Source organism: Nuphar pumila, chromosome 6 (assembly GCF_984573655.1).
Source record: "Nuphar pumila chromosome 6, dmNupPumi1.hap1.1, whole genome shotgun sequence".
Classification (NCBI taxonomy): Eukaryota; Viridiplantae; Streptophyta; class Magnoliopsida; order Nymphaeales; family Nymphaeaceae; genus Nuphar; species Nuphar pumila.
Window position 1 is genome coordinate 97,678,822 of NC_143254.1, and position 26,627 is coordinate 97,705,448.

At 35.4% G+C, this 26,627-nt stretch overlaps 1 protein-coding gene across 1 annotated transcript in view; it reads left to right on the forward strand.

The window, feature by feature from the left end:
* LOC149835329 (synaptotagmin-5-like) overlaps window positions 1-26,627 on the forward strand; it is a 72,876-nt gene that overhangs the window by 8,971 nt on the left and 37,278 nt on the right. Inside the window, exons 2-4 of the mRNA XM_090008400.1 lie at window positions 10,794-10,896; window positions 10,982-11,034; window positions 11,202-11,322. Coding sequence (XP_089864526.1) covers window positions 10,794-10,896; window positions 10,982-11,034; window positions 11,202-11,322 — 277 coding nt within the window. The remainder of the gene's footprint in view (window positions 1-10,793; window positions 10,897-10,981; window positions 11,035-11,201; window positions 11,323-26,627) is intronic.

Here is a 26,627-nt window from a genome sequence, read left to right on the forward strand (position 1 = left end):
TCTCTTGGCTGTTTCTTCCCTCATCTGTCTTTCAAAAAATTTGTTTGACGTGTATTTCTTTCCTTTTCGTTCTTTCTTTCATATTGCTTGAAGATCATCGTTCTTTCTCATAAAAAATTGTTTATTGCTGCACACGTTTTTCCCAAAAATTAACCTTTCACGATCATGCAATATCGGATCTCATATTTGCGTGATTTCAAAGGTTGAAATCACGTCAAACTTGTTTCTTCTGTTTGACGTTAGGACATATTTTGTTTTGGATACAGTCTTGTTCTCTGTTTGACATCCCTTTGAATTCTTTTCCTCTCTGGTTTGGATTTTCTCATTTAAAAAAGGAATACACGTTATTCTCATAGTAACGCGCTTCTAACTGATTGGATTCTGTTTTCCTCCAGAACAGTGCTTTCCTTGCTGCACAGTCTATTTTCTGTCTCAGGTCTGCTTAAAAAAAAGATGGCCGAGCTCTCTGAAATTCGAATATCTGTTCTAAATCTTTATTTTCTTTGCTCTCAAGTGAATTTTCTTTCCGACCCCTTAATCTTCCTGGTTTTTCGTTTTCCATCGACTATGGAGTCATTTTTTCTTCTCAATCTGGCCTTTCTTCCAACTTTCTCAGTCAGCTTGTGTTTGAGAAACTAAACAATTTCAACTTTCTTACCTGGAAGAGACAAATCATCCCATTCATAAGAAGTCAGGATCTTTCTGGGCATTTGGATGGCTCTGTTCCTCTAGAGTTCATATCACAAGAGGGAAATAATGGGGAGGGTGACACTTCAATTACCTTTGTTAGAAATTCAGAGTACATATCCTGAATGAAGCGAGACCAGGCGTTGGTTGCCTACATCACTTCCACTCTGTCTCAGGAGGTGCTTGTGGCAATCCTAGAGGATTGCTCAGCTATGTAGTTATGGCATCGTCTTGTTCAAACGTATTCTCAAGTTTCTCAGGCTAGAGTTTTATTTTTAAAGAAAGAGTTTTAAATGCTGAGAAAAGACTCCATGACTGTCATGGAGTACTTAAACAAAATGAAGACTATCACGGATCAGTTGGCCATCTTGGGTTGCACGATCAGTGACAAAGATATGACTCAACAAACTTTGAGCGGGTTGAGACACGATTATCATATGATGGCTACTTCCTTATTGTGTTTGCCAGACTTACCTACATTTGAAGATCTTCGTGCTAAGCTCTTACAATATGAGATGACTTTGAAGGGATTCTCTAAAGGTATTCACACCCCTATTGGAGCACACAACGTTCTTGCCACAGGAGTTACCTATGGTCGAGCATGTGGCAGATATGAACCACGGGAAAGAAGCGGTCAAGAGAGGAATGAACAAGGAGCTCGTGGAATATTACCTACTCCCAGTACGCCACCTAATCTGCAAAGGCAAAGGACAATACCTACCTGCTTTCTCTGCAACAAAAGGGAGCACGTCAAGGCAAATTGTTGGTTTAACCCTCAAAATAGAGAAAAGCAATTGGAGACAAAAAAAAGGGCACAAATACACTGAAGAATAGTAGAGAAGTCAAAGAGTTGTTATTATCCGCCTTGGCTGAATTAAATATCAAACAAAATGAACCAGGCACTTGGTATGTTGATTATGGTGGAGCCACTTATGTCGCTGGTGATGCTGGTAAGCGCCTTAATCTTGTTCCTTATGCTGGTAGAAATAGTATAGTCACTGGAGATGGGTCTCACCACCATATTTTGCACATTGAAAATTCTGTAATTCCTATGTCCAACTCTTCTCTTGCTCTTTCAAATGTCATTCATGCTCCTAATATCAAGAAAAATATTGTTTCTGTCTCTAAGCTTGTAGATGACATTAATGCTTCGGTTGAGTTTACTACTTTTTCTGTTCATGTCAAGGACCTTCACACGAGGGAAACGTTCGCTGAAGGAAAACGACAAGGGAATATGTACGTGTTTTAAGAGAATCCTTCCTCTCGTGTTCAACCTGTTGATTCCATCTTGAAGCTCACATCATCACCTTCAGTCCCTCCTGAGAGTGTTTTTAATCTTTCTGAATATATAAAGCCAAATCTTTGGCATGGTCGTCTGGGTCATTGTAGTAGTCGTTTTATTGATAAGCTTGTTTCAAGTAGCCTTATTCTCAAGTCAAGTCTGACTTTGAGTGTCGATAATAAAAAATGTTCTAGTTGTCTTTAGTGTAAGAGTCATGTTCTTCCATTTCATTCCATTAATAAAAGAGCTTCAAGACCATTTGAAATTATATGTTCTGATGTTTGGGGTTCGACTCCAGTTTCTTCAATGTCTGGCACTAGATACTATCTCATTTTTGTTGACAGCTATTCTCGATATACATGGATTTTCTTTATGAAAAGTAATTCTGAAACCTTCAAGTTATTTCGGAATTTTCATTCCTTTGTTCAAAATCAATTATCTGAGAATATTATTTGTTTCCAATGTGATGGAGGGGGTGAATTATCTTCAAATGATTTTATTAATTTTCTTCAGACAAATGGAATAAGTAAGCGTCTTGCCATCATACACCTCAACAGAATGAGATTGCTGAACGGAAGCATCACCATATTGTCGAGAGTGCAATGAGCATGATGCATGATAGTAATCTTCCAGTTACCTTCTGGGTAGAGGCTTTTCATACAACAGTTTATGTCATAAATCGATTGCCCTTGAACATCTTGGAAAACAAATCACCTCATTACTCTTTGCATGGTGTGCATCCAAATTATCACGATTTGCGTGTATTTGGGTGTGTATGCTATGTTCATGTTGTCAGTTCAATGCAACACAAGTTTCAGGATAAAGCCTTAAAGTGCAAATTTGTGGGGTACGCTGATGATTACAAAGGATACAAATGCTATGATCCTGTGAGCAAGCACATCAAAATACCAGAAATGTTGTGTTTGATGAATCACATTTTGATCATAATGCTAACACTCCTGAGATTGAAGTTTATCACCCTTGGTTGAACTGAGATCTCTTTTCTAGTATTGATGATGTTTGTTCTTCAAAATGTAATCAAAGAGATGAGGGAAACATGTCTACTGCTACGTAAAAGATTCAGGAGAGTATGATTTTTGAACCACTATTGGCTCCCAACAAGTATAAAGGCATTGTTTACTCTTGACGTGAGAAGGAGATACTCCCTAACTCTAATACCACATCAAAATAAAGCACATCAAAATACCAGAAATGTTGTGTTTGATGAATCACATTTTGATCATAATGCTAACACTCCTGAGATTGAAGTTTACCACCCTTGGTTGAACTGAGATCTCTTTTCTAGTATTGATGATGTTTGTTCTTCAGAATGTAATCAAAGAGATGAGGGAAACATGTCTACTGCTACGCAAAGGATTCAGGAGAGTATGATTTTTGAACCACTATTGGCCCCCGACAAGTATAAAGGCATTGTTTACTCTTGACGTGAGAAGGAGATACTCCCTAACTCTAATCAGTATTCTCCTTCTGTTTCCATTCAATCACTTGCTCACAGCAGGTCTACCCGGCCTCGACATTCTATTGATAGGTGGGTTAGTTATGAGAACTTCACGATGAATTTTTAACTCTTCTTAACCTCTTTGGGCAAGGAAGATCAACCCACAACATTCTATCAAGCAATAAATTCTAAGAGATGGATTGAAGCTATGAACGAAGAAATGAAGGCTCTTCATGAATGCGGCACTTGGGATATTGTTACAAGACCACACGATCGAAATGTAGTTGGGTCAAAGTGGGTGCATAAGATAAAGTATAAGCCGGATGATACTATCGAGCGATACAAGGCTATTGCCAAAGGCTTTACACAGGAGCCAAGACAAGACTATGATGAGACCTTCAGTCCGGTCGTGAAAATGGGCACTATCCGAATCATATTATCATTGGATGTTAAGCACCAATGGACTCTCAGTCAACTGAATGTGAACAATGCATTTCTACATGGAACTCTAAAGGAGGAAGTATACATGGAGCAACCCATTGAGTATGCCGAAGAAAACTCTAAAGAATACGTGTGCTGGTTAAAGAGAGCTATATATGGTCTGAAGCAGGCATTTCGATCTTGGTTTGACAGTTTCTCTCTTGAAGTAGAAAAATATGGCTTTAGTCGGTCTTTTCTTGACCATTCTCTTTTTATATTCAAATGCAAAGATATAGTTACCCTGTTATTGATATATGTTGATGACATTATCATTACCGGCAACTCTAATGAACATATTGAACAGGTCAAAGAACTTTTGAACCATAGATTCAAGATGAATGATCTTGGTAAACTGCGCTACTTTCTTGGAGTAGAAGTTGATAGGACTCCTGAAGGCATGACACTTACTCAACATAAGTGTACTTTTGATGTTCTTAACAAGGCAAGTATAGCAAATTGCAAGCCTCTAAGCACACCCAGTGTACTGCATCAAAAACTCAGTTCCCAAGATGGAGATTTGTACGAGGACCTTATAGGATATCGCAGGGTAGTATGAATGGTTCAGTATCTTACCTTCACTCGGCCTGACATTGTTTACTTTGTCAATCAAGTATCTTAGTTCATGCATGAACCACATATTGGACATATGGAAGCTGCTAAACGCATTCTTCGATATTTGAAGGGAACTATTGGAGATGGTCTTCTGTACAGAAAGAGTATGCATGACCATCGTATGCATGAACTTCTCACTTACACGGATGCAGATTGGTCGGGAGATCCAGATGAGCGTAGATCAGTCTCAGGATAATGTGTTTTCATTGGCCTAAATCTTGTCTCCTGAAGCAGTAGAAAACAAAAGGCCATAGCCAGGTCGAGCACAAAAGTTGAATATAGATTAATGACAGCCGGTACAACCGAAGTAACATGGATCAGACACCTGTTGGCAGAAGTAGGAGAATCAATTTCTAAAAGCATTTTTTTGTGTGACAATCAAAGTGCTATCAACATGTCATTCAATCCTATCTACCACAGTCGTGCAAAACATATTAAAATTAATCAACATTTTGTAAGACAGAAGGTCAAAGAGAAGAAAATTGAACCAGAATACGTTCAGACGGATGATCAAGTTGCTGACTTGTTTACAAAAGTTCTTATCAAGGACATATTTTGGATGTTAAAAGGCAAGTTGTTCATGGTTCAAAACCATGTACAACTTGAGGGAGGGTGAAAAGATGTCACGACTGGGTTTGGATCTCAGAATCTAAACCCAATTCATTTTTATTTAAACACATGCTCATTAATGACATGTGTTGTAATTTTCACACATTATGTAATGTGTATTCTTGTACCCTAATTGCTGTATCTCTGTATAGTTAATGAAAGGCAACATCGTAGACCCTAATTTGGGTTTTGTGCAGCCACAACCGACTCTCTCTCCTCTCAGCTTCTCTCCCTGTGAACGTATGGTGGAATACCATTCTCTAACAATTCCTCCCTCTTCAATATGGCTGAATTCATGTCTCATAACTCAATCAACTCCAACTTCGTTCCACTATTCAAGCTTGACGGTAGCAACTACATCATTTGGGCAGAACATTTGGAGACATTCATAAAAGGTTAAGGATACGGGGGTACGTTAGAGGTACTATCTTTGAACCTACTCTTAAACTTACTATATGTGAAAATAATGTTGAGACAAATCTCGAAAGAAAAGAAAGAGAAAAAACAATAGAGGAATATTATAAAAAAATAGATGAATGAGACATGAGAAATGCAAATTTTTTATCTTGGATGCTAAGTGGAGTTGAAACCAAGATTGCTTTAAATCTTTTATGCTACAAGAAGGCAAGTGAGGCATGAGAATATCTTAAATATATGTTTATCGAGAAAGATATGGTTTATAAGTATTATCTCCAAGAAAAGGCTAGAAATATCAAACAAGGAGATACAAATGTTAGAGACTACTTCATGAAATTGTCTTTTATTTGAACTCAACTCGCTTAATTTGAACCAAAATGAGAAGGAAAATGTATTGAAATACGGAGGGCTCAAGTTGAAGAAGATAGACTTTTTGCCTTTCTTTATGGTTTGAGACTCAAGTTTGAACAAACTAGGGCCTCTTTACTATCTTCCTCATCGCCTCCTCCTATTCATGAAATTCTCACTAAACTTAGTGGAGAAGAGATTAGACTTAATATGAACAAGAGTGATAATGTTCTTGCTACACCTAGTTGAAATGAAGTGAGGATCTTCCACAAAAGTACTTAGATCCACAAGTGAGAGTGTCTAGAGAGACACTTTTAAAAAGGGTATAATGAGAACAAAAATAAAATAGAAATAATCTTTATTGAAAAATGATAAAATGCTTAAGAAGCATTTAGTGAAAATACAAGAGGGGGATGCACCCCTATATATACACAAGTGAGAGAGGTGAGAGAGAGAGACTCTAAGAGTCGTTGGACTAGGTCCAACGACTCTTAGTTTGGTCAAGTCTTAATTAAGACTTGACCTAACTAAGGTATTCTAGTTCGATTTGAACTAGATACCAAAAACCCTAAAATAAATAAAAGAAAAAGGAAATAAAAATAAATAAATAAATAAATAATAAAATAAAATATTATATTATTATTATATATATGTACATAAATATATTACACGATTTACATGTTTACATTTTAACACTAGTATCACTCAAGAAGATGATTGTGCTCTTGCCCCCTCCAAACCGAGAAATCATATCAAGCCTTATAGGCCTCCTCACAAAAATCAAAATAGAGGAGAATACAAAGTAATTTGTCATAATTGTCATGAGCCCCGTCACATCAAACCTCAATGTCCTAGATTTAAAAAGAACTATAGACCTCATGAAAAAAGGTTGCAGCAGCTCCATCAAAACAAGAAGAAGACACCATAAGCCTTAAAGATCTCTCAAGTCATTGGCACAATTAACGGAGGTACTACAACCATTATTTAAAGGCTCAACATCGGGGGCAGCCACCAACTCTTGGTATGTGCTATTGGCTTCTTGACTCTGGAGCTTCATTTCATATGACCCTACATAAGTCTATTTTATCTGAATGTCAACCTAACTCAAGTGCATCTTTTGTTTCTACTGCCGATGAAACGTCTTTGAAAATAAAGGGTATTGAAAATTTTAAAAATGATTTGACTAAGCACAATACGTTTTACATCCCCAAAGTTAGATTTATACCAAAATTACATCTTAACTTTTCGTCTCTCAAATCTCGGATCACTGATGTGATATTGTATTCTCATCAAACAAATGTTGGGTGCAGGATCGTCAGTCTGAAAAATTGATTGGGGAAGGTCCTAGGCAAGGAGATCTTTATTACATGAACTCACTTTGTATTCCAAAAGAATCTTTTTGTAATATTGCCCAAACAAAAGATATCAAAGTTTGGCATCGTAGACTTGGTCATCCAAATGTAAGAAAATTAAATTTTGTATCCGTTACTAAGGATCTTTGCAAATACAATTTTGAATGCAAGGAATGCATACTTGGAAAAATGATATTTGCCTTTTGGACAAACGACTTTTTACTCCTTCGTGCTTCCTTTTGAGTTGGTACATTCAGATGTCTGGGTCCTGCTCCTGTAGTTTCTAAAGGAGGATTCTCCTACTATGTTGGGTTCATCGATGATTATACTAGATATTGTTGGATTTATTTTCTTAAATTTAAATTTGATGTGTTTGCATCCTTCGAAAATTTTCATAACATGATCAAAACTCAATTTGAAAGTAAGATTAAAACTCTAAGAACAGACTCTTGGGGAGAGTATTTATCAAATGATTCTAAACAATTTTTAGAAAATGAAGGGATTTTGCACCAAAGATCGTGTCCTAGAACACCTCAACAAAACAAAATCTTAGAAAAAAATAGACATATTATAGAAACTACAAGGACATTACTTATCTCTAGAAATGTTCCCAAAAACTTTTGGGTCGAAGCTGCCCTAACCTCAGTATATCTTATCAATAGGATGCTCTCGAAATCCCTATCAAATGAAATTCCCTTTGAGAAACTATTCAAGTATAAACCTGATTATCAAAGGCTTAGAATCTTTGGTTGCAAGTGTTATGCTTTAAATGAGGCAAATTGTCTTCCAAAGGCTATTCCTTGTGCTTTCATTGGGTATTCTGAATCAAAAAAAGGGTTTAAATGTTATGATATTAAAAATGATAAACTTCTTGTCTCAAGGAATGTTAATTTCGTTGAAAATGAAAGTGGATTTGAAGGATGTATGTCACAAAATGTAAACATTGATTACTCCTTGTTTAAACTACTCCTAATTATGAGGATGATGATAGTCAAGTCACTCCTATAGAGTCCTTTATTGAAAGAGAAACAACAGTTGAACCAATAATATACACTAGAAGGAATATGAACATATCCACTGAAAATCTAAATGCTCACGAATCATTGGAAGCTCCCTCCGAAACAATTTATAATTCGTAGATCTGCGAGAACTCCGAGAATTCCCAATAGATTCGTTTCCTATGACTTCTCTCCTAAACATAGGGCATGCCTTTTAGCTATTCATTCATACTTTGAACCCTCATGTTACAATGAAGCAAAAAATCTTTCTGAATGAGAACAAACTGTGTATTGAACTAGATGCATTGGAAGGTGACAATACTTGGGAAATCCTAAATTTACCTCCCGAGAAGAAAACCATAGGTTGTAGATGGGTCTTCAAAGTCAAGACAAAGAGTGATGGATCTTTGAAAAAACATAAAGCCAGGTTAGTTGCCAAAGGATATTTTCAGGAGTATAGAGTAGACTATGTAGAAACCTTTGCTCCTGTTGATAGAATGACAACTGTTAGAATTCTTGTGGCTATTGCTAATGTTAAAAATTGAAATATATTTCAAATGGATGTTAATAATGCCTTTTTAAATGACAACCTTAATAAGTATATATAGATGTTCCACCTAGGTTGATAGTTTCTAAAGGCAAAGTGATTAGATTAAGAAAAGCCCTCTATGGACTCAAACAAACACCTAAAGCATGGTTTTACACATTTAACAATGTTATTACAAAGTATGGTTTCAAACCTTGTTATATTGACACAACTTTGTTTTTCAAGAATTCTTCTACAGGTATTATAATTCTTCTTTTATATGTTGATGATATGCTGATTACTGTTAGCGACAAAGAAGAATTAAAAAAGTAAAACAGTTTTTGAAAAATACTTTTGAAATGACTGATATTGGTTTTTTAACATACTTTCTTGGAATAGAAGTGTCATATTCTAACAGAGGATATATATTGTTACAAACAAAGTTTGCTTTAGATATCATTGACAGGTCAGGACTATCGGATGACAAAGTTGTTAACACTCTAGAGATTGTTGGAACAAAGATGCGAGCTGATGATGGGGTTCTTTTGGACAACCCAACTCCCTTTAGACAACTAGTTGGATCCCTCATGTATCTAAGTATTACAAGACCTGATATAGCTCATGCAGTTCATGTGGTCAGTCAGTTCCAGCATACTCCAACATCAGTTCATATGTGTGTAGGAGAATCATTAAATACATTAAAGGCACCATCAATAAGGGAATCTTTCTATCTTCTTCTTCCTCATTCAATCTTATTGCTTACTCAGATGCTGATTGGGGAGGAGATCCTAATAACAGGCGTTCAACAACTGGTTTTTGTTTATTTTTAAAAGAATCCCTGAATTTGTGAAAGTGCAAAAAACAACAAAAAGTGTCGTCGTCATCCACAAAAGTTGAGTATAGAGCAATGACCACCACCACCATGGCGATCGTGTGGCTCAAACAACTAATTACAAATATGAGAGTTCATCTTCAGAATCCTACGAGATTATGCTGTGACAACAAGAGTTCCATATACATTGCTCGGAATCACACGTTTCATGAACAGACTAAGCATATAGAAATGGATTGTCATTTTGTTCGTGTAAAATACTTAAAGAAGACAATTGATCTTCCGTATGTAACATCAAAATATCAACTAGCTGATTTCTTCACCAAGGCTCTCTGTTCGCCAAGATTCAATTTTCTTCTTGACAAATTTTCGGTGATTGCACTGTAAGTTTGAGGTGGACTGTTAGAAATTGATGTGTACATACTTATATATTTGAATATATCTGTATGTATATATATGTGCATATATATACATACTCTTCATAATCCATTTATGTAAGAGTATATATATATATATATATATATATATATATATATTTAAGTATATACGTATGTAGGTGGCACCACTTTTTAAATTAATTGCTTTTTTGAACCTTTATTCTTTTTCTTTCTTATTTGTTGTCTTTTGTTTTTTGTTGACTTTTTGATCAGCCGTTGGGAGATGCCCAACTGCTAGTTCACCTTTGCAGCCTTTATAAATAATAGGCTATTAGCCCCATTGTAGTGTGAGCTTTTGAGAGGATTTCTCATAATAAAGTCTGAATGCTTTTCCATGTGCTGTAGTGCATTTTATGATTTTTTTTTGTGCCTTAGTGCATTGTTTGTGAGAGAATATTATTATCAAGTCCTTAGTAGACTTGATTAGCACTAATATTAGTGCTTCTTCACCACTTGATCATAGCCCCCTTTCTTTCATACCTCCTATTCATCAATATAATTATAGAAATTGATGTTCCGTTTGAAAGTGATTCGAGTTACAATGCTTAGCAAGTCCGTGTGATGGTGTTCAGCATAGAGGGAAAATCATTGTCATCTTTTGTACTTATGGTTAAACTTTTATTCATATCAAATAATAAAAGGAAATTTTTGTAGCTCCATCAAAGAGCTTGTCTGTGATTTTTTGTAACGTATGAACTTTTTAACAAAATCACCTACTGCCATTATTAACTCAAAAATAACTCATTTCTCACAGGCTGCAGCAATAGCGTCATTCTCTAGAATGACAGTGGAGGACTCAAGGAAACTTCTTCCTCCTCCATATTATCCTTCATGGGTTGTTTTCTCTCAGCGCCAAAAGTTAAGTCAAGCACTTTTTGTGATGTAGTTCAAACTTAGAGATTCAAATTCTAGAAATTGATACCTGTACTGTTTCTATTTTTCAGTTGAACTGGCTTAACCATGAACTTGTGAAGATCTGGCCATATGTGAATGAGGTACTATTCTTTTCTATTTAGATGTTCTTTTTCCTTGAAATGTCTGACACCTAGTGATGAAGTTTTGTTTCCTTATTTTATCCTTTTAAACTTAATTTTGATGGTGCCAGAGGTCTAAGTAGATAACGGTTCTTTAAATTTCTGTGATTCTTCAAAATGAATGACAGGCAGCGTCTGATTTGATTAAAAGTTCTGTGGAGCCAGTTCTTGAACAGTATCGACCAGTGATCTTGTCTTCTCTTAAATTTTCCAAGTTTACACTTGGTACTGTTGCTCCACAGTTTACTGGTAAGCTTTAGTGTTTTTCCCCTGTTTATTAATTTAGCAGCCAAATGGTTGCATGAAATGAAGTTGGTCTTTTAAGTTCTCTCACCTACATGACTTGGTGTCTACCATTACTATTGTTTAACTGCTCTTGCAATTGTTTCATTCATCAAGCTTAATTTTGTGATGTGTTTTATTGAGTTGAAAACTGAACTGGTGGTGGACATGGGTTTCACACCTGCATAGAGATGCTGCAGCCTAACTTTTCTTCTGACAATTCATAATTCTTGCTCTCTAATCAAGAAATTTCAAATTTCATCCTATCAAATAGCAAATCTTTTGGGACGTATGGAAAAATAACATACGGACTACTTGTTGTAGGCCCATGAATTGGATAAAATATTCACTGTGGTAATTAATATATTGTGACTCTTCAGACCTTTCTTATAGATACCATGTAGAGGTAGTTATTTTCTTTTCGGGCATGTTTGAATGGCCAGTAAAAAAGTTGCTGGGGATAATGACCGCTGCGTTTTGGTGGGTCCTGCGGATGCATTCAAACATGGGATAAAATGTAACAACCCCAATCCATACCCTTTAAAAAAAATGCGAAATATTTTTTTTTCAATGTGGAAACCTTCCCAGAGATCTAGGGTCCTCACAGTTCCACTTTCTATTGGATAGCCCAACCACCACAAATGAAGTTGCAATCATCATCCATAAGAACCAACTAAAACTCTTTTATTAATGAACCAATAAGAGTCTCATACACAACTCAAAAGTGAAGTAACAACTGCAGAAAGTAAAAAGAACTAAAAGAAGCAAAAATAGAGCCACTATGTCCCCTGCTGAAGCTGACAAGCTCAAGTATGACTCTCATCCATCCCCAGTAGCCAGTCCAGCTTCACTGTTCACCGTGTTCTGTGAAAAACCAACAAAGTAGGGTGTCAGAACCGAAATTCTGAGCACAACTACTTCTAAAGAAACCAGGCGAGACAAAGAACATGGATACGATTTCATGCAATGATTTGAGTGAGTGCAGATATAAAATTTACAGCATTCAAATAGCCATACCTACCAACATTTACATATGCTCACCAGTCAAGAACAGTAAAACAGTACCATATATCAAGCACTAAATAACCAAACCTTGCAGCATAATTTCAATAAGTAAATCCTATGCTACCACCAAATCATGTCATGATATAGAGAATGATTCAAACATGCATGATCTAATGCTTAACAGGAAAATGCATGATTATGTGCAATGCATGATTTCTTCTGTTATCTTTCATTTAAGTTTCATCTTTCCATATGCATGCCATATTAAATGCACGCAGCTTTAAGTTCCTCTTTTTAATTACCGTTGTCCACGGATACACCAAACGGGTACAATCCCCGAGGTCAAGTAGGTTCCCAAGGTAGCTTAACACACAATTTGTATTTTATTACTGAGTTCCAACTTAGCCCTCGACCGAATCACCTTCGGAACATTAAACCTCCACATCTAATGTCGGGGACACAAGGGATACCCCACACCCATAAGTGCCACTTCCTTGGTATCATAAACAACAGCTGTGTCAAACACACCACTCTCGGGTAAAGTGGCGGACTCTCCCTAAACCGTGGTCAGGAGAAAGAACCTCAATATCGGGTTCATGGGACAATTTTACAGCACACAGAGTTTTTGTATCCTCACAGTCTTCCCAAGACCGGATATCCAAGATTCTCATACTCCAGATGAGATATCCCAGAATGTATATTAACTGTTCTTATTCATTATATTTTATTAAAGTTTTTTCTTTAAGTTTGTAACACCATATGCAAAAGTAAAGTGAAAACCCGTATCCTCCCTTGCGGGGACCCATTCGGGACTCCAACCCGTATAAACCACTAGAACAGTGTAGTAATGTGCCAAACCATCTTATGTGGTTTAAGTGATGCATTTAAAAACATAAATAAAAGAAAACCAAACCCATGACTCTCCAGGCCGATGATGGTCCAATTAAGCCATCGGTGCATCACATAATAAAACAAAAGTAGTGTTTTAATTATAACACTAGGCCAAAACGCCAAAAACATGTGCACTCATGTAAACATAACCCAACCATATGCACGTGTTCACCATCCATGTGCAAGTGCTTTCATGTAACCACTTAACACACATACATTCGTCCATAATTCATAAGTACATGCGAACATTTATGCATGATTTTTCATGCCAAACACACATTGATTTCATATATGCACATGTACTGAAAACCAATTCATAGATGCACGATAATCAAACATGTCCCATAAATGTAGGCACCTGAAACTTTTCATTCATAACACGTGTTAACATCTGCACACATGAACATCACCCGGATATATAGAAAATGAAATTTCAGTACTGCACACATTCATATCATGTATGCGCCTATACCAACTGCCCCTCCAAAAGTGTTTGCAATCAACTTAGACTTCCTAAGTTATTGCCATTTTTTTTAAACAAATGTTAACGGCCACTGGCATTTCTGGAATTATTTGCATTTCCTAGTATCTTTGGTGAGTGGCAGAAATGATTAACATCCCTCTGATATACCGGATGATTCTGACTGCTAATGAATTTTCTTGGTACAATGTTATTTGGGTTCATCAAAACTAGATCAGAATAGTCATTATTTTTATCAAACCTAAGCAATTATATGCAATCACAGTGTGCCTATGTGCCCAAAAATATTGGAGGACTAATATTTGGGGGCATGAGATGAAACAAAAGAAAAACCACATAAGTTCTATAATGACAAAATCATTTAGTGATGGCAGAAAGTGATGAATAGTTCTTATAGATATATTACAATTTAAGCACTATCACCAAGCTAGCAAGTGAAGACCATACCAAACTAACATGCAAAGGAGAGGCTGGGGGAGATTGGGTTGAGGGGAAAAGGAAGGAATGCAATTCTTGGTTTCTTAAAGCACATTTTATAAACAATTAACCGTTTATGCAAGTTGGATGGTGATAACCTGCACCAAAATAAGACCTCTCATCAGAGAAGAGAGAGGGCTAGATGACAGCAACAAGAGAGGAAAAGGTAATAGGCTGCCTCCTCAAGGTTGATCTCACTGTGTATAACAGGTTCTCGGTAAAGTTCCATAAATGCCTTAGCATAGATCAATGCCATTACGTAACAGATCCCATTTATAGAAATGTTAGACATTACCAAAAATCGTTTCAACATTAGAACTAACACCATACATGTAAACAATATCTCAATATACCAATTGAACTCAGATCAAGAAAACGCAAGTCAGGGTAAAGTTCACTATATCAATTCTAACAAAAAACCACAGACTTCATTTCTATTTGTTTTAGTAGAGATTCGAGTTTAAGGCCTATCAAAATCAAATCAACGAAATGGGTACACAATAAGCACAAAATCAGTTTTGTATATACAATTCTCAAACACCTCTCCAAAAACATCGATTCACATGGAACCAACAATGCATGTGAATCATCTCAAATCAATCGATGACTAGCATGAACCAACAACTCAGGAAACTATAACAAATTTATTACCCAAATAAAATCCAAGATTTCTGTAGCAAATGATGTTGAAACTGGGCATCACGCTAAAACAAAAATTTAATTGAACCAAACTACTGATTCTTTTATATGGTTTAACATCCCCCACTTGAACCCAAAATAAACAGATTTCGTTTACCTCTTTCCCTTCTGGATTTAGTTTATCGAGTCCCAAAATAGGAAACCCCCAAACCTGGGGTTATCCATTTATAGAAATCGGAAACCCCACGACTGGGGCTATCCAATACCTCAACCGAACCCCAGATCAATTTGATTTGGGGATTTTGCAGGTTAGGGTTTAGATAAGAAAATCCCCAAATCGATTGGGTTTGGGATTTCCGGTTCAGGGTTAGGCAAAGAAACCCCCAACTCCAGGTCACTGCTACCCTCAAACCCCCACATGGAATCGAACCCATGTTCGATCCCTCACCTCGATTCCAAGAAGACCCGTACCTTTTTGAAGCTTTTCTGGCGATCTTTTCGGCGATCGGAGGCTGGGGACGCGAAGGCAGGGCCGCGGCTGACACTCCTTGCTGCTGCCGTGACAGAGAGTCCTTGCCGTGGCCTGTGGTGACTGTTGGTTGCCGCAGTTCGCCGGCGACTCCTTTTCCTCCGGCGCGCGCACACAGACAGAGAGAGACGGGGGGAAAGAGATCCACTGAGTGAAGGGGGAAAAACCCCTCTCCACTCCTCCTTTTATCGGCCCACTGAACCCTTTTCGCGAGTTGCAGGGTTGGTTACGCCCTGCGTAACCCCCCTCCCCTTCTGTTTCCCATTCTTGAAAACAAGAATCGTGCCCTAAGCACGATTCTGTTTTATGCCCCCCCTTAAGAAGTGAAATCGGGTCCGGGTCTGAGCCCGTGACCCGCGACGCTGGGTCCATTTTAATAATGGACCCGGTTTCGCCTACGAGTGACGGATCCTCAGTTGGATCCGTGGATCCAACTGTGGGTCTGACCCTATATACTAAAGTTTATTTTTTTTTCTTCTAATAAATACTATTAATTATTTATTTAAATATTATAAGTATAGTTTTAATACCCCATTGTGGGTTATTTACGCATTCTTTTATGGATCCGGTAACGGATCCGAGGCCCAAATTTAGAAAAACACCTGTTATTTTCCAATAAACTTAAATAATTAGTTGTCAAAATTGAGGTTATTACATAAAAACTCCCCCGCTTTTTGTGTTGGCTGGGGGCTTTCCTTCCTGTTTTGTGGAGAATTTTTTTTTTGGGGGACCCTAGCGACTCTTTCTCCATGATAAGATTATCTTCAGTGACTTTTTTATTGGGTATCCAATCTCACCCTTAGTTTATAAATCAAGGGTAGGATGTAGTTGGATACACATATCGAATGAAACCATATTTGATGATGAACCACCGGTGGAATGTGTGTTTGTGCTTGTACACATGCATACATACATATATAGACACAGACACATGTACACATTGTTATGTTGAATTTCTTAATGCCCACCAAAAGGTGTAACTCCCTCTCTCTCTTTCTCTCCATATATGTGTGTGTACTTATATGCAAATCTATGTATGTATATTGTGGAGAGAGAGAGAGAGAGAGAGAGAGAGAGAGAGAGAGAGAGAGAGAGAGAGAGCTATTTGTTATAAAATTACAAAAAAGTTCATGGTAGTTACAATTAATGATTCAAGAATGCCATGTCAATTTTAAATTTGTTGGGGGGTATAAATTTGTGGTGATCTTTTTGATGACTGGAAAGTCCATGGACAATAACAACTCCCAAATATTTGGGGGGCATTAGCTACAATTGGCCATTTGGAAGTGATAACTCATGGACGAGTGAAGAGGCATTGGATCTCTAGCATGCTTTAGGCATTATGGGCTTCTCATGTCAACTGAACCCTTCGGAACTGTTAGAAAGTATGCGAAAATGAATTACAAGAATGCATAATGCATTCATAAGGTCCAACATTGGACAAACACAACCCCACAATGGGGAATAACAAAATGGTCCACTAAGGGACACCACAATAAGCCTACGAAGAGGCATAAGTTGCATATGCTTTATTGAATGAGGGCCTAAAAAGCCATTTCTTACATGGGGGAATACCCCTTTATTTATACACAAAGGAGTGAGAGAAAGAGTGAGAAAAGAGTGAGAGAGAGAGAACATTGGGAGGCCCAAAAGGGGACTCGTTGGGACGACTCCTTTGGTTGGGACCCCCAATGCAATGCATTAAATGCATTTTACAATAAATAAAAAATAAAAAGAAAAAGAAAATGTAAAATAAAATACATGTAAAAAAGACTAAAATGCCCCTAATGGGCAGAATTACAAAAATACCCTTTATCGGGTATGATGAGATAAATACATATATATGTATATATACATATATATGTATATATGATTACATATATTTTAACACCCCCCATCAAACTTTGCGTGGGGATAACGAGAAGTTTGAAGATACAAAATGAGGTTTCCAGTCTTCAAAAAAATCTTCAATGAAAGTCACCAACATTATAGCACATGAAAGAACTTTGCATCTGTCAGCCTTTAACTGTCTTTAATGATCTTCCCCAAGCTCCTTTCACGATGTATCATAGATGCTTCATTCATCCCATTTTGAAGATCCTTTGGAACAAGCCAAAAGAACTCCAAGTAAAAAGTACCTTTGTATCTTAATCAAATAAGAGATATCAAAAAATGGATAATAGACCATAACATTGATTAAGAAGGACAATGATTCAAAAGATAATTTATGCATTTTGATTGAGTATTTATGCAAAACACGAATTAACCTTAAACATTGATAAAACACAGTAAGTTCTTGAAGAAAGATAAGTGCACAAAGGCCACACTAAGAACATTTGACCAAAAATATCTCCAAGAACCATGTAAAAATGCCTTCAAAGATGTGCACTTCAAGCACCAACACCACAAAGGAATACATGTGCAAAGACACACCAAGAACACTTGAATAAAAGTACCCAAAGGTACAAAGGGGACACCCACAAATGCAAAAGATTAAATTTCTTAGAATAGGTGAGCACTAAGGCTCCCAGAATCATTCTTACAAAGGGTTTTATCAATATTTGGAAGTAAGGAATGTGTGCACGGAGAACACTCACAAGTGCACAAAGACACAAAATATGAAATTTGTATTAGGATAAAGTAAAAAATTTCATGTATTAGAAATATATCTAAAAAGACAATGTTCACATAAGAACAAATTGCTCCCAAGGGAAGTATACAAGAGCATACGAAAGAAAGCATGTTTAACACACATAGATCACCAATAAAGAGACATTTTATCAACAAAAGATGAGTTAATGATTTCTCTCACATCTTAGAGAGAAGAAATTCTATGCCAAACAAATGCCATATGTGAACTTGCAAGGACATGATCTAAAAAACATCCACCCAAGAGTCAAGATAATGAATGTTATTTTAGTAGAGAACTTTACACATTTAGGAACATCTCACTCAAATGATTGCAATTACAAAAACTCATTTTGCATATCAAATACAAAGGTGGCCAAAACCATAAGCACTTAATATGTAGATTAAATGCCAAAAAATCAATTTGATTTTAAAATATGTATATTAATGATACGATTCACTTGTATCTTTAAAAGGCAAAATATAAATGAAATTTCACAAATTTCAACAATAGTTCATCCACTATAAGCAACTACCACATTAGTCCTCCAAAACCCACAAATCAAGTATATAAGCTACTAGAACAAGAACATAATCATAATGCCATTAAAGGCCAAAAGACACACACAAAAGTGTGTATAATCACCTCTTGTCTACATGTAATAATACTTGAAATGAGTGTATCAACGACAAGAACAAGAGAATACACGCCAATATGGACCAAAAGCATCTTTTGTCTTCGTAAAAAGACACTCAAAATCAAGTATGTTCAGCTACTAGAACAAGAGTATCAAGCCAACCATGGGCTAAAACAAATACATCTCTTGTCTACATAAAATGACACTTGAAATGAGTGAAAGAAGCCAACCATGGGCATACATCTCAGCGACTAGAACAAGGACACAAATGCCAACATGGACTAAAATCACACACCATGGTGTGAATCAACGTGCCTTGTCTACATATAATAACACTCAAGACAAGTGTGCTCAACTACTAGACCAAGAGAACGAGGCCAACAAAGGGCTACCAACACACAAAGGTGTAATAAAAATCTTGTCTACATATGATGACACTTAGATAACAGTTATAAAAGAAGACTTTTGAGGCAATAAGACTTGTAATGACAAACATTTAACAAATTATCAATTTCAATATATCTTAAAACACTTATGGTTTCAAACTTTAGACATCCATCACATGTATACATAATTAAGAGCATCCATAATAAAATCAATGGCCAAAATAAACGAGTGACACACATAATTAGAGATCACATAACAAGTCATTTTAGAGTCAAACTACAAGTTGACAATAAAAAATGACATAACACGAGCTCAAAAAACATCTCTAATATAACAATAATAAGGTCAAACAAATGACGCATTAAATAACATGTGATAGACAAATATAAATGCCATAAAAAGGCAATAAACACTTAAGGGAATCATTTTCCAAATAGAAGTTTTTACAAAGAGGACCGATTAAAAATCGAATCAAAGGTCCAATATAATCAATCACAACAATATGCCTCATAACAACAATTTTGCATAAACACGAATTATGCTTAATCATGATCAATTCTTTAATTTATACAAAAAAAACTCATCATGAAACATTAAGCAAATAATGCATATGAAATTTCTATATGTAAGAAGAGAAAGCTCACGAAAGCTCTCATAATACAACATGCTAAAAAAGGCATACATAAAACAGAGAAAATATCTTATTAAAGTGAGATAGAGCCCACACAAGAAGATGATTTTGAATGCAATAGATTCAATAATGAACCAATAAACATGCACATAAAGTGCGAGTACACACACCCACTAAGGGATGAAGCCAAAAGAAGGTTATGAAATCATTTATATAATGCAATTATATTTTAGAAAACATTGAGTTATCATGTAATGAAGCAAGGTGGTCTTCCACAAATGTTCTTCGAACACTCAAAAGGAGGTGTCTAAAAGACACTTTAAGCAAAACCCATAAAAAGGGTAAAAGATGAACAACACACATGAATAAACAATTTTATTTATGTAAAAGAATGCTTAAAAAGCATTACAAAACAGTTATCAAAATGTATTCACGACAATCTAGAGATGAAAAATCTAGAACCATTCTCAAACATTGAGAACATCTTAATGCTATCAATTGTAATACAAAAATACATATTTTCAAAAGATGACACAAGAGAGTTTTAACAAGGAACTAAGGCATATGCATAGATAAAAGAAACAATATGAGAGACTAAGTGCATACATTCTCATAGAAAAAGCACTCATGCAATAATTAAAGCCATATGTCTCATAAAATAAACATGCTTTCAATCAAGTTTAAGCATATATGCAAATGATTATATAAAATTTTACATTTTTAAGCATGTAATGAATCAAGAATTTTAAACATGAATATGCATGTCTATCAAGGATGAAATACAAATTGTATTTTGACAATTATCATATATATATATATGTGAAAAACAAGTTTATATTTTATAAAATAAGACATCATTATCAAATCATTAAGATAAGACAATGATTGACGAAACATCTAGAATAAATAATTCATTGTTATATATATATATATATTAGAGTTATTTTAAAAAAAAGGCTTCAAGATTCAAAACATACTACATATATCTAGTTTCCTTAAATAAGTTCAATGATGGTTAAAATACTATTTTAGAAAAAACCATACATTTCCATACATTTCCTTTCAAAACATACTATATATATATGTATATATGTTTACATATATATCAATATATATATATATATATATTCAATGGTAGAAAAAATCATGTGTAATGCATGGGCTAAATACTTGAAAAGTGTAAGAATACATGCCAAGTAATCCCAAGTAGAAGGAAGAGAGATAAGAGATAACAAACGCTTCATCAAAACGTAAAGAAAGAAAAGAGGTAACAAAAACTTCACCACTTTTTCAATTTTTTGAACATCATGCTTTCCGATGCACCAAAGGACTAGCTTGATTATAACCGTGCTCTGATACCATGTTAGAAAGTATGCGGAAATGAATTACAAGAATGCATAATGCATTCATAAGGTCCAACATTGGACAAACACAACCCCACAATGGGGAATAACAAAATGGTCCACTAAGGGACACCACAATAAGCCTACGAAGAGGCATAAATTGCATATGCTTTATTGAATGAGGGCCTAAAAGACCATTTCTTACATGGGGGAATATCCCTCTATTTATACACAAAGGAGTGACCCCAATTGTTTTGGGATGAAGGCGTAGTTGTTGTTGTTGTTGTTGTTATACACAAAGGAGTGAGAGAAAGAGTGAGAGAAAGAGTGAGAGAGAGAGAACATTGGGAGGCCCAAAAGGGGACTCGTTGGGACGACTCCTTTGGTTGGGACCCCCAATGCAATGCATTAAATGCATTTTACAATAAATAAAAAATAAAAAGGAAAAAGAAAATGTAAAATAAAATACATGTAAAAAAGACTAAAATGCTCCTAATGGGCAGAATTACAAAAATACCTTTTATCAGGTATGATGAGATAAATACATATATATATGTATATATATACATATATATATGTATATATATATACATATATATATGTATATATGATTACATATATTTTAACAGGAACAACTTCACAAAGATTATTGATTCACATTGTAATGAAACGATAAGGAGAATGCAAGAGAATGCCTCTTATGGGCTTACAAGAGCACAATATTAAAGAACACCAAGACCACTTATGGGTCAAAACAAAAACACATGCACATAGGCCACTTGGGGGCCAAGAACACACTAAAAATATAGGATTTTATATATCAAGATGCTTGAGAAAGCATTGAGTTTACAAGAAGGGGAATACCCCTATTTATACACAACCAAGGCCATAGAGAGCCCTTGGGACACTCCCCAACGGCTAGAAATAGTGCCATTGGGGAGGTCCCAACGACTCTATGTAAGGATTACATAGATTCCCTCAAAAGCAAACTAAATTTCTAGTTTGTACAAAAAAGAAGTAAAAGACTATTGTGCCCCTAATGAGCACAACCTATTATAAAATAGTGAAAAGACAAAAATACCCCTAATGGGTATTTATCTATTACAATGATAAGGTGTATATATACATAATGTATATATGCATTATACTCATATGTGTATGTATATACCTAGATACGTATATGCATATCTTAACACACATTACAACTCTTTGCTTGGGGACACATGATCTATTGGAAGCTTTACTTTGAAAAACACAACTTATTTTAATAACCCATTGACCTAACTATTATAGGAGTAGGATATTTGGAAAGCAAGACTAGATTGTATATTCAATTGGCGTGTGTTTAGTCCAAAGCATGGTTGCCAGTTGAGGAAGCGGGAGCGGGAAGCGATACGGGAAGCGGGAAGCGAGGCACTTTCAAAATTTTAGGAAGCGGGGAAGCGTGGGACCACTTAGGACCGATTCGGGAAGTGTCTCGGAAGCGACCTAGGAAGCGTCTCGGAAGCGACCTAGGAAGCGTCTCGGAAGCGACCTAGGAAGCGTCTCGGAAGCGAGGGGGAAGCGAAAAAATAAAAATAAAAAATAAAAAATACAAAAAATTGAAAAAGACAGGGGAAGCGTGATGGGAAGCGCGCTTCCCATTAAAGGGAAGCGCGTCCCCCATTAAAGGGAAATGCGTCCCCCATTAAAGGGAAGCACGCTTCCCAAAAAAGGGGGACGCTTCCCCCCACGCTTCGGAAGCGCGACGTTTCGCGCTTCCGAAGCACGCTTCGAGGAAGCACGCTTCCCCTTTTAGCTAGGCGCTTCCGGTAACCCTGGTCCAAAGTCTAAACATGTGTTGGATATTCTCATGTTCCTTGCTTTTTGTATATAGTAGTGTTGCAAAAGTTGTAAGATCTTGTACGATATGTTACAATGCAATACTCTCTTCAAAAAAGACCCAACATCCTACACCCCTAAAACTAGTTCTAGGGGTTTGTCGGTGCTATATTGTATGTATAGTACGATATAATTGCGTATCATATGCTACAGTATAGTCCAGGGTAGATATGATACCAAATTACCAATACTACGAGGACTTAATATTTTTGGACTGTATTTTTGCCATTTTTTAAGTGGTTTGGATAGACCTTTCTCACTTCTAAGGGTCATTGTTGACTTCCAAACACTAAGTCATTTGGGGAGCTTTAGGTGTGAGACCTAGCACTTTTGAAATTTTAGAGTTTTTAGGTTCTATAGAATCTGATTTTGAGTGAGAAGAGGGTGGATTTCCGATTATTAAGGCGAAAGAAGGTGATCTATACTGTTCAACAATTCTTTTAGGTTTTAAGGTAACAAATCCTTCTCTCTTGCTTAGATATATAAAAGTTAGAGGAGCTATAAGCATATGGCTTCAAATTATTCAACTTTAAGGATCATTTCTGTGGGTTGTCTCAACTAAAATATCATATATATTACTTACTGTTTTCACGTGCAAATTATCCAGTGTTTTGGGGCTTCTGTGTTAGATTTATTGATAGAGGTAGGAAGAGACTGAAGGGGCATAAGCGGCCCAAGGTGAAGATGTTGCAAACTAGTCGAAGGAAAAGAGAGTATTATAGTGTTGCTTTGTGGGTTGGTAAATCATGGTGCGCTGTGAAATTTTAAATGCATGTTGTTGGACAAGGCAACTCCATAGTATGATATAGTTCTTCTCATTTAGCTATTCTTTGTGTTGAGATTGTTGCTAGCCTGTAGAAATGCATAGTGATTAACAGAGGTTATCCTGGATTCTAAAGATGATATGTGCAATGAAGATGAGTCAGATGACCCATTACATAGTCACAAATGACGTTCTTGGCAATTTGGTACTTTCCATTACATAGTCACAGATGACCCATTACATAGTCATAAACTATTGTTTTTGCTTCTAGCTTTGTGTTTCTGTGGTGTAAATGTTCGTTACTTGCGACATTCATTCCCTGTCTATAAGTTGATCACTTGTGATATCAAGTGTGCCATCTGCACCAATGTTTTGTTTGGACTTGTCAAATTTGATGTTATTGAAGCTTGTCTTGCTTTATTGCTTCCACTTTGACAGTCATTATTAAATAAATTCTGATCAAGACAGAGGGTTTGGCCTTTAATTACTCAAAATTTCCTATATTTTCTTATATAATTGTTGCTGAAATGATGATGGTCATTGATGTCTTTTTTTTAAATCGGTAATTTTGAAAGGATTTTTATATGTAAAACATGTGAAAACCAAACATCAAATAATAAAAACCGGTTCTCACTAGTGGATGAGACCAGGTCGAACTCAGAGAACGGGAATATTTCGTATTCAAGCACACAAATCTAAACTATTTCTTTATTGCCGAATTATTAAATGTAAAATGTACGAGAAAAGTAAAGACAACTAACTATTACAAAAAATGAATACCCTTCGCAGAGGGCGTAAAGTGCAATATTTACAAACGCAATTACATTCCTAATTCTAAACTGAAAATAACAACTTCTACTCTTGTGCTTTCCATGTCGTGCAATCGCTTCTGCTCCACTCCTGTGCTATCATGCACAAATCAAATGAACACGAGCAGTACCAGAGATAGAAGTAAAAACAATATTAAACTAGCTAAATGCTAATAACACTGAAATATATCCTCAAAAGAATCTAATGACCCTTAAAACTATATTAAACTAATGTAATTAACTAAGTAATTCTAAAACCAAGAGTAACATAAAAGACAACTAAGCAAATCTCACAAAACAGAGAATTCAATTAACAACTAACCTAATTAACAAAACAGACAATTCAATTAACAACTAACACCTAATTAACACAGGAAAATGCAATATAAAAAATACAGAAACTTAACTATACACTGAAAAAAATGTAAATAAATTGAAATGTATTAAAAAAAAAAACAGACAATGCATGTAATGAAAGACAAGAGGTTCAATAAAATGAAAAACAAACAGAAATTCTTGAAGAACAAACTGCAAATAAAAAAAAACTATAAGGAAAATGAGTAACAATTCAACTAAACAGGATTTTTTTTTTGAAAAACTAAAACAGGAATTAGAAATGAAAGAGACAGGAATTAACTATAAAAAAACAAAACAGGAAAATGACTGAATTAAAAAAAAACAGAAACTACATGTATAACAAGACAGGAACTTAGCAAATGAATGACAGAAAAAATGTTCAGAAAAAGAAAGGAATGAAACGAATGCCTAACTAAAAAAACATGAAATGAAATTATAAGAAAAACAGGAAAATTAAACTAAAAAAAACAGGAATTGTAAAACTAAACAAACAACAATTTGAATGAAAGAAAAGAAAACAGGAAAATACAAAAATTAAAAACAAGAATTTAGAATCTATTCAACAAAACAGAAATCCAAAGTTAAAAACATGGAATTTACTACATAATCAAAACAGAATTTATTGAACTAAAAATGAAAACATGAATCGGAAATGGAAGAAACAGGAATTCAGAATAAACAAAATCAAAACAAGTAACTACAGAATACAGAAAATTAGCAAAACAAGAACATGTAATCCGATGAATGCACAACTAAAACAAGAATTGATGAAAACAGTAAATACGATATCAACTAATGCAAAAGAGGGAAATCAATGAGTGAAAAACAAACTAATTAACAAACATGAATTGATTTTTGAAATGAAAACAAACAAGATATTGCTGAAATAAAAAAAATAGGAAAACTAAAAAAAAAACAGGAAATTAACCGATCAATTGTTATAGACAGAAACAGGAAAATGAACGAACAACACAGTAATAAAAAAAACATGAAATCACTTAACAAACAAGAAATTGCACAATACAGAGTTTGATCATTTTATTTTATTTTCCTTTTCGTTTTTTCATTTTTTTTCGTAACCAGAACAAAAACACAGCAACGATTGAACATGAAGAAGAAGAAGAAGAAGAAGAAGAAGAAACAGAGGTAAACTGTAGCTGGAAGGGTTAGAGGAGAAATTGGACTCCTCCCGTACGCCGCCGCCGACTGAAGAAGCACCACCGACTGAAGAAAGAGAAAAATAGGGAGAAAGGGAAGAAAGAGGTAAGGAAGAGCCGATGGTGGAGAAGGGGAAGAAGAGAGGGAAGAAAGGGAAAAGAGGGGAAAAGAAATGGGTTAGGCGCACAGGGGAAGACGCCTTTTGATTTTTCATTTTTGGGTTTTAAAAACCCCAAACCGGCTTGAACCGGTTTGTAACAGATTTTTTTTTCAGTTTTAAAAATCACAAACCGGTTTGTTACAATTTGTTTTTTTTTCTTTTTTTCAGTTTAAAAAAAACCCAAACCGTGTAATGGTTTGTTTTATTATTTTTAAAAATCTAAAAAAACTGTTTAAAGAAAGTCTATTTGCTAAAAACCTCAAAACTATTTTAATCTAAAGACTATTTCTTAAAAAATATTTACACTAAACCTCATTTCAACTTATTATTTTTCTAAAATTAACTAACTATATTCTCAACTCTAATTTTTATTTTATTTTTATGAACTCACAATGACAAACATTAAAATATTCATTAAATTGCAAAATAACACCAATTTTCAAGCATTTTCTCTTTTTAATTCATTTTAGCTCATTCACTCAAAACCAACATAAA